Source organism: Scleropages formosus, chromosome 1 (genome assembly GCF_900964775.1).
Source record: "Scleropages formosus chromosome 1, fSclFor1.1, whole genome shotgun sequence".
Taxonomy (NCBI): Eukaryota; Metazoa; Chordata; class Actinopteri; order Osteoglossiformes; family Osteoglossidae; genus Scleropages; species Scleropages formosus.
Window position 1 is genome coordinate 6,860,468 of NC_041806.1, and position 15,740 is coordinate 6,876,207.

Genomic DNA, 15,740 nt, shown 5'->3' on the forward strand with positions numbered 1-15,740 from the left:
AAAACAAGTTAAACTTATGCATGTACAATATGTGTCCCTTTTGTTTGTCAATGGCTTTATAAGTTATTTTAGTATTTAGCAACATGCCTTAACTCAAATGCATTAAGGTCACATCAACAAAGAAATGAAGGGGTGGTGCTGATGACGTCTGTCCTTCAGCAGTTAAAGTGCCAACTAAGTTGTCTCAGGATGTTTCTAGTGAGCCATTATTTTTGTGGTGGCTGTGGATTTAAGTACATGGCTATATATTTTTTGTAAGATCCATGGAGTCATTTTCTTAAGCCAATTAGGTGAATTTAAAATTGCTAATATATTTTAGCAGCGCTATCTCACTGGGTTCTAATGCCTTATGCATGGCCGTTTTGTGACTCTTCTGCTGAGAAAAGAACAAGCCATGTTCCAAGATCTTCAAATTCTCATCTGTGTTAAGATTCTATGCAGGTTCGCTGAGTGCTGGATATTCAGAGCAGCTGCTGAGAGGCTGCAGGATGAATATGAGATTAAAGGTTTTTCTTTATGCAGCCCAGGCAGGATTCCACCAGACGAGAGTGTAGAAACCCGTCAACCTAGAAACACAGCCAACCTCCTGATGGGAGGTGAATTTTAGATTAGTTAACACTGCACTGGCATCTACGTGTCAGTCTACAGCACTGATGATGTAGCAGCTTCACAATCCGGCACAGAAATTGATTCTTGCACTTAAGATTCCTTTAGTCACCTCATTTTCACACAGATTTATGACTGGGAGTAAAAACCAAGTGATAACTGCAGCACGGAGGCCAATTAGTCATAGCTGAGAACTTGGTGTTAATAGACTTGACTGCTGACCAAAAGATTGACCTTATGGGCAGGTGGAACAAGTTTCATTAACACAAAATATGTATTTCCTCCAGTGAGGACAGCTGGTAGTGTAATGGTTAGAGCTACTGCCTTTGGACCCAAAGGTTGCAGGTTCAATCCCCACCTCTAGTTGTAATACTCTTGAGCAAGGTATTTACCCTAAATTGCTCTAATAAAATTATCCAACAGTATAAAAGGGTAAATAATTGTAACCTTAATGTTGTAAGTTGCTTTGGAGAAAAGCATCAACTAAATGAGTAAATGTAATTTAATATGTCCAGGCTTTTGGTCACATGTAGAGAGGTCAAGTTATGATAGCTTGGTGAATCTCAGACGCCTATGCCCGGGTCATGAAAATCCTTTGGCAGAGAAATGTTTATTGACATACTGAATTCCTGAACTGTGACGGACTGGCATCGCTTACAGGGTGTACCCTGCCTCACAATTTGTGTTTCCCGGGTGGGCTCTGGACCACCGCAGTCCTGCATCGGGCACGTAGTCCTCGAAAGTGGATCGATGTGAGTTTTACAAACTTGTTTTATGAACACACACAGTGTGAAACTGGTGATGAAACTTCTCAGCTGGGGTACAGATGGTTTTTGAAATCTCATCACACAAAGACATCATTAAAGTGTTTATTTTCTTCTCACAAAGTTATAGAAACACGAAGTTCTATCAAAGCAAAAGCAAAGAACCTAAAGTTTCGTTTGTTCGAAAAATGCAAGAAGATGCTTTAACAGCACAGAGTAATAAAGTTTATAACATTTCACAGGATTCAATGTGGAATGACAGTATACAAGGCAGTACACTGAAATACAGAAAAGAGCAGGGCAGCCTGCAGTGTCTGGCTGATGAGATGTAACTAATGCTTAAATACAGAACACTGTGGATGATACCAGTGAGTTTTTTAAACAACAAAATCAGTTAATTACTGGACAACATCATTTCTAATATGATACATTTAGTAAAAAAGCACATGTCAAGTTTTGAATGTTTTTAATTATGGGATCTGTTTAATCAGTTATATCTGAGAGGTATGAATTTTTTCAGTTGAATTCTAAAGGTTTTACTGCATTAAGAATGCAGCATATATATACACACACATTATATACACTATATGTATATAACATGATCAGAATAAAAAAAAAAAAAATTTGTAGGTCAATTATCATCAACCTACAAAGGCAGTTTTTATTTAGTCAAAATGATAATCTTTGTTGTGTGGGAGACATCTTCCAGCATGGGCCATTTCAGGAAATGGTTAAACAAGTGCAGTTCTTGTATCACAGTTCCTCTGAATGCTTGAAACTTACTTTTGTCTTGCGATATTTTGTGTAAATGAATCGAGTGAATAAAAACTTTTGGATGCCTTTTCCTGCCATTAACGCGATGTTCTATTACATGGCCCTTCTATTTGGCAGTCAACGGCGGTGGTCATTAAGAACTACACTCCTTGCTTATTTTTGATCATTTTAGGGATTTAAAAAAAAAAAAAAAAAAAAAAACTTTTATGCAGGATCCTAATTCCAAGTCATATGTGATATGAGGCAGTGTAATGTGTCTCTCAGACACACATTATAATCAAGCACATGTTCTGTGGCTGCTCTGTGCACTACAGTCATTGGAAATGCATGCAACACTCTTGGAAAGCAAAGACTTTTCCAATCAACAATCAATTTATTAACTGTTTCAGAAAGTTTCAAATGTTGTAAAAAAACATTGAAAAATATGATTGCATCTGTTTAGCAAATAACTTCTGAAAATTATAAAAACTGCTACTTCTCAAAACTGTACCTGTTTAAAAACATGCTTTTTAAAATAAAGAAGACCTTTCCTTTGAAAACTATAAATGTTTGGTAGGTCTTCTCAGTGGAATGTCGGTCCATTCCTGCAGGAGGAATCCTTCCCCATCTGCCAGACAGAGTCAGCTGGACTTTAATGGAGGAGGACTCTGTCACCAGGGGTCTCAGATTTCTCCATCAGAACCACACTTGTGGATTTTAATTAAAGGTCCAAAATACATTCTGCAGTAAAATATTTCTGATTATATATTTTCCATGTTCATGACTTAAACAATAAAAAGATTTAATTAAATTTCAAAAAGATTTTACTGAAAGTGAAGGATAGATAAGTGAGAACACTAATATTAATGGACAATAAAATTGCATTGAAGGATTCAGATGCTAACAATCAAATGAAATTATTTCGTTAAATCTCCAGGAAGGACAAAAGAATGCTTTTTGCTGAAGATATAGCTTCCTATGGAGGGGGGAAAAAAAAAAAAAAACATGACTAAAACTTAAAACCAACAACTTTGTAAAGTTGAAGTGCATAACATAATTAGAAGTTAATTTTTAGTAATTGTTGATTTCAGACAAATTTATCCTGATGGTCTTTGGTCTGTTCATTGGTAAGTTTGTATATTTGCAGCAACAGAGCAGTGGCTCACACCTCTCAGTTTTTCTATCCATTCATTTTAAAGGCAGTGAATTTGAAGAGTAAATATTTTGGTTGAGGACTGGGCAGGAAAAACAGAATTAAGGACAGAAAGAAATCAGGATAGAGAGAGAAATAGATAGATATAAATAGATAAATAAGGATAGGCAAGGGAAATAGTGATAGACACACCAGTTAAGGAATGGAGGTAGAAGCAGACAGGGTAGAGTCTTCAAATATTTAAGATCCAGTATCCAAACACGGAATATTTTAAAACCTAACAAGCTGCCCAAAAGAAGCTGTGGGCCTGAGCAAGTTTTCAATGTGCTCGTGTTAAATGTTGGTACATTTCTGGCAAGTTCTGCATCTGCCATCAGTGGTTTGCTTGCGAGAAGGGATGTACAGGGAAGCAGTGATTGTGTGTCACTCTTACAACTGGCCACCAGTAGTATAAGAAGGTAAACCAAAGAAAACCCTTCTGGAATCATCGTATGAGGAGCAACGCAAATGTCGGGGGGGGGGGTGACAAAGCAGGGATGAAGTCAGGGGCACCGCAGTACATATCTAACTGCCCTTTAAATCAGCATCTACACCAGCACCATATCACACACTGAATAATCTCCATCCTGTAAGACAGGGAGTTCTATGCCTGTAGGATATATGCCATATGTCCTGGCTCTGCCACTGGAATTACATTCACTTGCATGTCACAACAAACACCGAACACAACAAAAACCACAACCGCACCAGATGTGGACACTGGCACTATGACAAGAAGACATGTTTGAGATATACAGGGTCCTTTTTCCTGAATACAATGACATACTGAAGTCTTACTTTCAAGCACAAATTACACTATTAGCTCTTATTGTTTAAATATTTATCTTTTTCTTCCTACCCCAGAGAGTCTGTTGTCCATTAGCTACACAAAATAAGGAAATTTAAAAATGAAAGTAAAAAAAAAAAAAAAAAAAAAAAATTACACCCTATCTGACAATACTGCCACATGGCCGAGACCAATATTCCCCTTAGCTACAGCAACGGTAACGTTAATAATAACAGCATAATAAAACTGATTAAAAACACCAGGAATATAAACAAAAACAAAATGTTTGGTAGAAAACATTAAAATCACTAATGAAGATATATAGCAATGTAAACAGTCCTACAACTATCAAAGTGAGCAAGTATACAATAACACAGCGAGCAGGTTGTTTTTTTCTCCTCTCATAGAGAGCGATCATATCACCGTCTCCACAATGGTGTGGGTGGGCTTCATCAGGCCGCTGTTTCCACTCAGGTCCAAGGGAATAGCGAGTTTATTGCCCTTGGTCTGGTAACTGGCAGGACGGGAGGATCCCCCACCCTTCACTGGTGCAGCAACCGCTTTGATGCGCTGGGGAGTAGACATAGAAGAGAGGAGCAAGGAGTGAGAACGATAATGCACAGTTATAAGCTTAAACTTCCAGGAAACCAGGTGAGAACATCTACAGATGCAGGCTTTCAGTTCACCTCGATCAGAGGGCCATCTGAACGAATAATCTTGATGACCACCACCATGGGGATGCAGACCATGGAGGCCAGTGCTAGGGCCCAGCCCAAGCCAATGGACCAATCTGGGTACTGGTAGGTCTTGTTGTATGTCAGCGGTTTGTACTTGACCAAGGAGAAGACAAAGCACCCCTGAAGAAATGAATGAGGCTCATCAATACAGTGGATTAAAGTACATGAAACTAGCAAAAAACCAAACACGTAAATCACATATGCTGGTTCAAGTTCACGAACAAGGAAGGAGTTTCAGTGGTGGGCTGGACACTATAAATAAGGCACCGTATGTTATCCTTCATAAGCATCATCTATAGCACTAAGCATTATTGCATAAAGAACTGGTTTCAGACATGGTATCTTCAGCCATCCCCCACTCTTCCAAAGGATCTATCCGTGATGGTGCGGTGATTTTTAAAATTAACTTTTCAAGCTTAAAGAGTACATGCATGAACTGAACAAAGCCTTTTACATTCTCTATAAAAAATGCACAGAGAAGAACAGAAACCAGCCGAAGCATTGCACTGTACCGATTATGTTAATACAAGTAGGTTGTCATGGAAACAAAAACAGAATTTCATGCCTATGAACAGCCAATAATTGCAGATTACTTTTGAATCATCATCCACCTTTTCAAAAAGCATCAATTTAACAATTAGATTTTCTGGTTTACGGTTTAATTATAAAACAAGAGAGCAGTGGAGAGGATTCATAAGGACCTCTTAAGAAGGAACTAATCTGGAATTGACACCATTCCATCACTTGCAGGCAAACAATTTCTTAGGGTGCTTTATAAAAAGCATTGCAGAGGCACTGGATTTTACAAAAATCATCACCGACGCCAAATTTAGCTGCTGCTCTCCTCTTATTTAAGTATGATCTTTGCCTTCACCAATACAAATATGAAATTTATCCCTTAAGTATAAAAGGACTGAATGCATTCCTCCCACCCAAGAATTACATTAAGACCATGCAGAAGGCCCAGGAAACTCACCACACAAAGCACAGGAGTGATGATTGTCCAGCTTAGTTTCATCCAAGGACTGGGTCTGTAGCCAATCATGTCTTCAATTGCATCGTAGAAATTATCAACGCCTAATTAAGAGGTAAAATGCAAAAGGAATACCCATGAACGCTATCCACATTAAATTTTGGTAAACTATGTTTAAAAAAAATTACAAAAATAACCTTGAACCCTGGAGGCTAACATGGCTAACATTTTGTACCCCCTGCCTGTTTCTGCAATGTCATTTTTCAAAGTTTTGGAACTGAACCACAGCCTTTTAGATGTGTGTCTTTAACCGTTTTGTGCATTTACTGGTGTTACTGCCTCGCTAATATAGGGTCATATGACTGATGTAATCACGTAGCCTCTGTCAGCCATTTTGTGTCGTTACATCTAAGACGGCAAGAAAGTTTTCCGCTGCAGAAGCTGCAAGAGTCATTACACTCAAGATAGAAAATTATGAGTGATGTTTCTAAAGCTGATGATATTAGCAATTAGTCGGAACGGGATTATTTATAAACAGATGATAGCACAGTGATTTCGCTGAAGAAATACCCAGTGAGAAAAGAGGTGGTAATGTTTTCCCTGTGGCTCAAGACAAGCAAGATTAATTTTTCCATCTTTTGACAAAAGAAAAACTAGTAGGGTATTATGGAAGCACAGATGCAAACATTCAGTTTCTGACATTGTCCAAACACCTGCCAGCCATTCTACGGGAACAGAGAAAAATGACTAATTACGATGACTGGGCTGACAGTTGATTTTGTGCAGATCCAAAGCTGAGTGAATCGATGCTCACCATTTTGCATTTACATTTGTTTATTTTTTCTTTCTTTTTGATATATGGTCACGTGACTGATTAAATGTCACACATCCTGTTCACATTTTTGCGTTATTGTCGCTAAGGTGGCAAGGTTTTCTGTTGGAGAAGCTGAAACAATTTCTTACAGACCAGATGGAAAATGATAATAGTGATGTGCTCAAAATTAATAGAATGTTTTAGAAATGTTTTTTTTTTTTTTTTTTTAAATTTTGCTTAGAATAGCTATATCCAAGATATTTAGAGAACCTGCCAAGTAAACAAATGAAGGAAGAACAACCTGAAAGTGGCCAGAGGCTGACAAACATTGTACATATTTCAGGTTAATAAAAAAAATGATAAAAGAAACATCCTCTAGCATGGACTCTGAAACAAAGCAACTCTGCACGTATGTAGCTGATGAAAATGATAGATAAACGAAAGTCTTACGACAAACGTTAAGTACGTTATATCTTTATCTGAGGTTTTTACAGACCCAAACTGTTGAATAATTAAAACGATGTCCATATTACAAAACTTGGACTGTTCTATAGCGCTTGGAATTTGAAAAAAGAAAGAGTTACAAACAGAGTTCTGTCCCATTTGTCTGTTTATAATGTTGACTGAAGTGACACGGTCCCTTTAATTATGTCATATTTTTAATCAGATGTACATGAGACAACAACCTGATTTATACAACCTGCAGCTCTTCAAAGATATTTCAGTATTAAAATAAGGAACAGTGTTGAACAGAACTGGGCTTTGAAGAGAAAAAATCTAAGTAACCCGTGGTATAAAAAGTCCACTCTTTTTGTGAATATTTAATATTATGCAAATCTTAATATTGCCTTCCACAGACAGTTTTGTAGCACAGAGGCTTTGCTAACCCTAAACCATATGTAATAGGCAAAAGATATATAATAAAGATATCATATTTCAGAAGCAAAATGTATTCTTTAGGGGGTGAAACTGCCGCATGCAGTACAATGGCGAGAGAACACATTCCCCTTTAACGATGATATTTTAAATGATATGATGACATTTGTAAACAAATAATACTCACCATAAACCCAGGCTACAGCTACACATTCAAAGAATGCAACCCATAGAAGGCACACACCACTGGCTGCATAGTAATCAAAGAGCTGAAACACGTACATGCCGCCCTGTGAGAAAGGAAAGAAAAATGACTTTGTGATCACAGAGGTATCAAAGACTCAAAGGTGTATAATGTTCTTGCTATAAGGCTGGTAAAGCTCAGGGGATAGGTTACTATGGAGTTATTATTTTTTCAATTCCTAGCGGGATATAACTAAGAAGAGCAACAGGAGAGAGATCAGGGGAAAAGGAAGGCTAATGCCAACAGATGGCATTCCCAGGATGCCATTCACAGTCCGACTGGACATCAGATTGGCTTTGTGTTCGTGCACAAGCTCAGTAGTCCCAAGTTTAATGTTAAGGGCAGCGGCTCCATTCAGCTTGTCACCTCTCACACAAATACCAAAAGATGACCTACAAAGTTTTTCCATGATGCTGTGGAATAATGTGAAATGTACCAATTTTATCTCACAATGCACAGTATAACGTGGGAAATCGGTCGGCCAATATGGACTATAAGATATATAAATCACTGTCTAATTTTCCTTTCACTGGGCTGCATTAAAAGCAGTACTTGTTTACCAGAATTAGTTTACATACACTGGCTGAATCTGCTTGTTCTAAGTGGGGTTGTGGCAAACCGGAGCCCAACCTGGCAACAGAGGGCGTAAGGCTGGAGGGGGAAGGGGATACACCCAGGACGGGACACCAGTCCACCGCAAGGCACCCCAAGCAGGACTCGAACCCCAGACCCACCAGTGAGTGGGACCCAGCCAAACCTGCTGCGCCACCACAGCCCCCTTGAATTACTTTACTAAATCTAAATTAATTGCATATTGTTATACATATATTTCATCACAAATGAAAGCCATGAAAATGTAAATATGAATGTAAATGAAGAGTCACTGGGGTTCCTGTTGATCTAGGTGGTTGTGGTGACGATTTCAGTCAGTGACAGCTTTGCCAATAATCCTATATCTTTTAAATGTTAAACAGATGTCATTACAGTTCATAGATATCTAAAAAAAAAAAAATCACGGTAAAGATAAGTAAATATATGCGGGATAGTTTACCATTCTGGTAACCTTATGGTCATGAATCTGCAAATTAATCAACGCTACACATTTTCTCCCGAAATATTGAGTATTTCATAACCAGAGGGAAGTCAGTATATACATGCTCACTGCTTAACTCGGGCTATACTTTTTTGTTCGAGACAACCTTCGGAACACATTTTCAGCATTCTTAGACATTACACTGACCTAAAAAATGTTCTTCTGAATACCCGTTATATCTTTCGTCCAAAAAGCAACAGCATTTTATTGGCTGAAGTACTTACTTTCGTTACCATGGTAAGTCCCAGAAAGTAGCTCACAATACACACTATAGCTATGAAGATTTCCCTCCGGTAGCCCTTCCTTAGGAAGGATGGATACAGATCGACCAGGGAAGTGATCTGTCCTTCCACTTCAACAAACTGCAGAGACACAGAGAGCAGAGGTTGGAGCCCAGTGTCCAAAGCTGGGTTTCGTCCGAAACGTCGAGTTCTCGGAAATGAGCAAATAACGTATCACAGCAGGAAATTATTAGCCTGTGTGTGGAGCAGCGGTGAACTGGCTTCTGTGTGCGGAGAAATAATTCAATGGGTCCCTACAGTACACAGAGCATTTTTTCTAATTATTGTGATATATCTTGTATACAGCTGTTTCCAGAGATCAGAGGGAAGGAATACATGTTACATGTCCTCACCTGACTATCAAGGCCCAAGAGCAGAAGCATGATGAAGAAGAGAATGGCCCAGACAGTTGGAAATGGCATCATGGACACAGCTTTGGGATAAGCGATGAAGGCCAGGCCCGGTCCTAATGGGGGAGAGCAGAGAGGGTCGGGGAGCGGGAGTAGAGAGAGTGAGCGAGGGAGCCCCGTTCCGACCCGATCTGACCAGTGGCCCGGCTCCCCTAGGGGTCACTTTCCAGACAGGCCAGGCCACAAGACACCGTACACTGGGTATGTGATAATTATTTTTGTCAGGATTACCTTTGAGTCCAGCTTGCTCGCAGTATAACTGCAATTTCAAAATGACAAGTGAAACCAAACACACAACTCTGAATAAAAATATACCATGAGCACTATGCATGAAAGAAAATGTAAATTACTGTTTGCCCACTCCACTCATATGTACAAAGTTCCACCATGTCACTGAGATGCCATTAATTCAGTAAATAAGGCAAAAAAAAAAAAAACATCCTTGTTAAAAACAAGGCCAGAAAAGCAAACAAACAACAGTTTGATTAGTGGTGGAAATTCAAATAAGCAGCAGTGTGACAGGGGTAAATCCCCAAACACCAAAGGACTAGCAAACAGATGGCTGAAAAAACATGAACAACACTCTATCCTCCGCTGACACTTTCAACTGCTTACCTCTATGGGCTTTCAATGGAATGTATGCAGGAAAAACATTTTTACATTTAATCTCCCAACGTGCAGGTTCATGTATAACAACAACAATAAGAACAACTTAAGACGATATCATAGTTTAAATCGTGGCTTTTAAAGAACAGCACTTTAAAATTTTATATTTTACACAAAATTAACTGGAACGTTTTCTCGGGCATCCAATTAACTGAAGTTCCTCTGCTGCACTGTGTACACACGCACACACACACACACACACACACGCACAAACACGCACCGATGGCCCTCTTCTTCTATTGCCCTCCTCACTGACACCTCAATTCATCATCTCCTGGCAAAGGAGGCCTTCACTAATACCTTGCCGTCTCTCTACTTTCTCTTCCCTGCTGGTCCTCAACAACCGATGTTTGAGAAAATAAACCACGGCTTCCATGTGCGTGCACTACTGTGAGAGAACAATTTCAGTCTCAATAGATTCAATTCAGGACAGGATCAGTCATGACCTCTTCACGGTCCAGTTAGTCATGTTAAAACACAGCGAGAAGCTAAAAAGAAGTTCACAGACTGACTCTTGTTCGACTTTCCCAATCCATTTTAATATGTTATGCACCTGCGCAGCCCAAGTTTAGAGAAAGCCACCCACACTCCAGTGTTAGCAACCCCAGATTCTTACTCCTGGGAGCAAACAGAGCAAGACAGAGACAAAATTCTTTTCTTTATCAGCGGCACAAAACTTCTTATATTATTCTCACACCGACAAAAAGAAGCACCACAATTAAACAGTTTCCGTATATTTTTTTTTGTTCGAATTTCCAAGGTTTTGAGGGAGCATACTGTGTCATGTTGCACGTTGTGTTAATATCCAGAGAAACCAGGGGACACGGTGGACCAGCCCGAATCAGGGTGGAGCCAAGTGTTACGGCGCAGTTTCTGCAGAATCCCAAAAATTGGATGCTGAAGGCAAAAGCCCATGCTTCCATACAGAAACGTCGCATCAGAAATTTTTTTTTTTTTTTTTTTTTGCATAAAACTTGGTACAGGATGAGATCCTTTCTTACGCCTCGTTTCCATCCTTCCATATTTTATCCAGTGTCAACTGCACATTTCAGTACAGAGCAAAGGTGACAAAGTAAATTAATTCCAGCCAAATTCGAGAATAGATCCTTCGCTGCTGTTGTTTTGGGGACACCTCCAAACTTGAAGTGAATTTCCACTGCACGTTCTGACGCAGTCTCCTAATAGAGTCCGTCTGCCACGGTTCTTACAGGCGAACAGCCGGACCAAATTCGGCTTCTCTCCGGAGTTCCGCTAACAGACTAGATCAATTTTTCTTTCTGTTTAATCAAGCAGTGTTTCTTTGTGGAAATTTTCAAACGATTCACTAAAAAAAAAAGTTTTGCTCCTACATTTACATTTTTCGCATGGCTTGTAATCCTTTTTTTTTTTTTTTTTTTTTTTTTTGTTTTAAAATAAAAGTGGAATTTACCCAGCGCTTTTTTTTTGTTTGTTTGTTTTAGGTAGCAGTGCCCACCATCACTGCTACCATCACCGTCGTACCTGACTCTGCCACATCGGCAATGTCCACCCCTTGCTCTTGTGCCATGAAGCCCAGGACGGAAAATATTGCGAAGCCAGACACAAAGCTGGTTCCGCTGTTCAGGCCTCCCAGCAGCAAACAGTCCCTAAGTCACACATATGTCATGGATTTTATTAATCAGTACAAATGGAACCTACATCCCCATCTTCTCTACACTCTCTCTCAGCAACCCCCCACCCAGCTTTCCCCCCAGTGAGGAGCCACACCTGTAGCAGTTGTACTTGTACTTATTGTAGCTCCCCAGTGATGTCATCGCTCCCAGACAGATGGCGTACGAGAAGAAAATCTGAGTTCCTGCATCTATCCAAACCTGAAGGACAGATTCAAAGGCATACAGAGATGTGTTTACTCTAGGGTACTATGTGTGATTCCACTATCTTTTACATTTATTCAACTCAGCTGATGCTTTTCTCCAAAGCAACTTACAATTATTTTAACATTTATACAGCTGGGTAATTTTACTGAAGCAATTTTAAGGTACTACAGCTGAAGGTGAGATTCAAACCTGCAACCTTTGGGTGCAAAGACAACAGCACTCACCACTATGCTAGCAGCTGTCTTCTGTACAGGTGCTTCCCGATTTATGGTGGGGTTACATTCCGCGAAACCCATCATAAGTTGAAAATATCGTAAGTTGAAAATGCATTTAATACACCTAATAGACACATGACAGACTGGGAGATGTGGATTGCTGCTGCTGCCCAGCATCACGAGAGAATATTGTATCGCATATCACTTGCCCGGGAAAAAATTTAAAATCGAAATTCAAAGTACGGTTTTTACTGAATGTCTATTGCCAGCTCACCATTTTAAAGTGAAAAAAATCGTAACTCGAACCATTGTAAATCGGGGGTCACCTGTACATGGATATGGCCAAACATCATTATTATTTTGCTGCTCAGTTCAAGGTTTTGTATTGTATTTTACAAAACTATACAAAACTATCCAGCTGATTAACTTGAACTAAATAAGCACATTTTTATTCTTAATAACGGGGCCACTACTGCAACTTCTTTCGGCAAAATTCTGGTTACATGTCAATGTCCATTAGCACTGCACCACCACATGTCCTTTCATCCCAGTATTACTGAGAACATGAGACAAACATGGCAAACAGTGATTCAGTCAATGTGCCTTTGTATTATATCTATATAATGTGTGTTCTCCAGAAGGAGTCACAGAGAAAGGACAAAACTGTTCTGTGTTGTATAGAGGGGAATCCTCCAGTGCTGTAGTTTGTTTGGTTCATTTAATTTCAGAAAAAAAAAAAAAAAGATTCCTAAAACTTTACAAAATTTCACAGTGCTTAATTTAAATATTCATTGGAAAGCATCCAGGTTCAAATTACAACAGGTGAACCATTACTGTACCACTGGAAAGGTACTAAACCTAATTATTTTCAATATCCAGCTTTATAAGTAGGTCAGTCCTACAGTACATAAATTACACTGTATCAAAGATCTGCAACACAAAAAATGAGATAAGAAATCAAAAGTTAAATATGTGGTTTTACTTATTTGGCCTACAATCTACGGTAAGACTAAACTGGTTGAAAAAATGTTAGAAAACCCTTACTGAGCAGTTGTATTAAACATAATGTTTATCAACCTATTCACTGTAGCAAGGTTTTTGATTAATGAATAACCGGCCACACCTCTGGGTGTCTAACTATGTAGCTGTGACACTAACAGTTATGGGTTTATGACTCTAAATGCTGCTTCCTAAAGTGAAGAAGGTGGAGTCTAGGTCAAAGGAATGCGGTACCATACTGACAGAGGTGGTGGACAAGAAGAATGGGGAAACAAGTTCTTACCTCTGGGTCAGCCAGTCTGCTCAAGTCCGGGTACAAATAGAACTTGATCCCTTCAGATGCACCTGGTAGAGTAACACCACGGATCAGCAGGACGAAGAGCATCACGAAAGGGAAGGTTGCAGTAATGTAAACAACCTGGAAAAAACAGAACAACCATCAGCTGCCATAATTAGGCTGGAATAAAATGTCTGTGGGAATATTATCCCCTGGAAGTCGCTTTGGAGAAAAGCATCTGCTAAATAAATAAATGTAAATTGTAATGTATTACCTTCAATTGTATTATTTATAACTCACAAAAGTAAACAATCACTCACTGCATGTTAAAATAATATATGCGGTGGCAGGCAGCGTTGTAGTTAGAGCTATCGCCTTGCAGAAAGTGCAAAACCAACAGCTCTACAACTCATCAGAAGTCCTAAGTACAATGTGAAGAGTAAAAACCCAAGAGTAAAATCCAAAAGTAAAATCATGGAGCTGCGTGGGCTGTGTGGGCTTGCGATTGCTCTTGTGTGCTTCCTTGTGCTCCACAGCCTTCAAACTGTGTTGTTGTTCTCTGATTACAGGCCTCAAGCTGGATTTTTTTTTTTTTTTTTACTGGATTTTACTCAACCTTGTCACCTTTCTGCCTAGATCAGCCAGTTGTTACCAGCCAGTAAGTAAAATGATGCACAATGCTGCCGAAAAACCTACTCGAGTGGAGCAACGCAAACACAACGAGCATGAGTACGAGTATGAATCCTTGAACGCTAATGCTGCCAGTTATTCCTTTTAATATTTTACACTAATATGTTTCTAATGTAACTAATTTTCTACAGCTTTACAATGGTGTTTGAGGTAACTGTGCCAGCTGGACGAAAACCAACCACTAATGAACCAGCCACTGAAAAAATGTGTCACATGCAGAGAAAGTGCAAATAATCATCAGAAGTACAGCTTAATGAATCACATGGAACTGTGGTCAATCCCATTCATCAAAAGATTTATCTAAAGCCTTATCACACACTGAAAGGGTACTTGCTCTAAAATTAATCTATTACTGTTTGCTCTCTGTAGTTCACTGCTGGAAAGTTACCATTGTAACTGTAGCTAAGATGCATGTTGCGATAGGAAAAGGTTGGTCTTCCGGTTGGCCTTGCTCACCTTCCCCGTTGACTTCACCCCTTTCCAGATGCAGAAGAAGCAGATGACCCAGACAGCCAGCAGGCATAGAGCAAGGTCCCATTTGAGGGCACCCACCTCCTCGATACCACTGGAGATGCTAAGGACGTTGTGTCTGTATACCGTGGAGAAAAACACACACGTTACGCACAGCAGGTCTGTAAGATCTCTCTAAGGATAGAGCCAACAGCTCGTGCTTCCTGTCTGGTCTTCCCATGAGATCAACATCTCTTGAGTATTACTAGTTGTTTTCAACAAACCCACCACTGGGTACAGCAGAAGGGTCCAGAGGGAGCTGACCTCCACTGAAGCATCAGAGATCCATGACAAGCAAATAATCAAAATATCATGTTTCTGGCAAAAACAGATCAGCAGTGAAGCCCTTCAATTTCCATTATTCTCTGTACCAAAGACACTATATCTAGCCTACAGTTAATTCAAAAAACCTGCTGCAAGGATTGTTACTAGGGCTAAGAAATATGAACATATAGTTCTTAAGTCTTTACATTGACTTCCAGTTAAATTTAGAGCTATCTTTAAAGTTCTCTTAGTAACATAAAAAACCATTAATGGCCTTGCTCAGATTTTCTTTAATGAGATTAATAATCCATATATTCCTGAGAGTTCTTCGATCTCTAGGTGCACGTTATCTTGCTGTTCCTAAGATCGATAAGATGTCTGTAGGAGATGGTGCCATTAGCTATAGAGCACCCAAAGACTCCCTCTAAAAATTACCTAGCAGAATCAATGGGTAAATAAAGGGTCAGCTAAATGAATATCTTGCATTAGTTACCATGTTGGTGGTAGCTGACCCCTATTTACTTTGTCTTTTCTCAGTATTGTGTGGTGGCACTTGGATCTGCCACCAATCTAGAATGTCAGAGTACTGTAGATTTTACAAGGTGATGTAAGAGGCTTTTGGAATTTCACGTGACATTTTCACAGGTCTTCTGAGACAACTGACCAAGTGCAGGACCATTACCTGCTTTACAGGCAGAACTGGCAAAAATTCCAACTAGCCGAAAATTTGTGT

General features: G+C 39.4%; 1 protein-coding gene across 2 annotated transcripts in view; it reads right to left on the bottom strand.

Annotated features, from left to right (window-relative positions):
• Window positions 1–1,461: 1,461 nt before the first annotated feature.
• The window catches only part of LOC108941934 (sodium- and chloride-dependent taurine transporter-like), a 30,372-nt gene continuing 16,093 nt past the window's right edge, over window positions 1,462–15,740 (bottom strand). For both annotated transcript variants that reach the window (XM_018764861.2, XM_018764859.2), the window contains exons 5-14: window positions 14,690–14,822; window positions 13,550–13,684; window positions 11,943–12,046; window positions 11,697–11,821; window positions 9,474–9,586; window positions 9,064–9,201; window positions 7,690–7,792; window positions 5,816–5,916; window positions 4,789–4,959; window positions 1,462–4,672 (exon numbers count right to left, since the gene is read on the bottom strand). In XM_018764861.2, coding sequence (XP_018620377.1) covers window positions 4,517–4,672; window positions 4,789–4,959; window positions 5,816–5,916; window positions 7,690–7,792; window positions 9,064–9,201; window positions 9,474–9,586; window positions 11,697–11,821; window positions 11,943–12,046; window positions 13,550–13,684; window positions 14,690–14,822 — 1,279 coding nt within the window. In that variant the 3' untranslated portion in view covers window positions 1,462–4,516. The remainder of the gene's footprint in view (window positions 4,673–4,788; window positions 4,960–5,815; window positions 5,917–7,689; window positions 7,793–9,063; window positions 9,202–9,473; window positions 9,587–11,696; window positions 11,822–11,942; window positions 12,047–13,549; window positions 13,685–14,689; window positions 14,823–15,740) is intronic.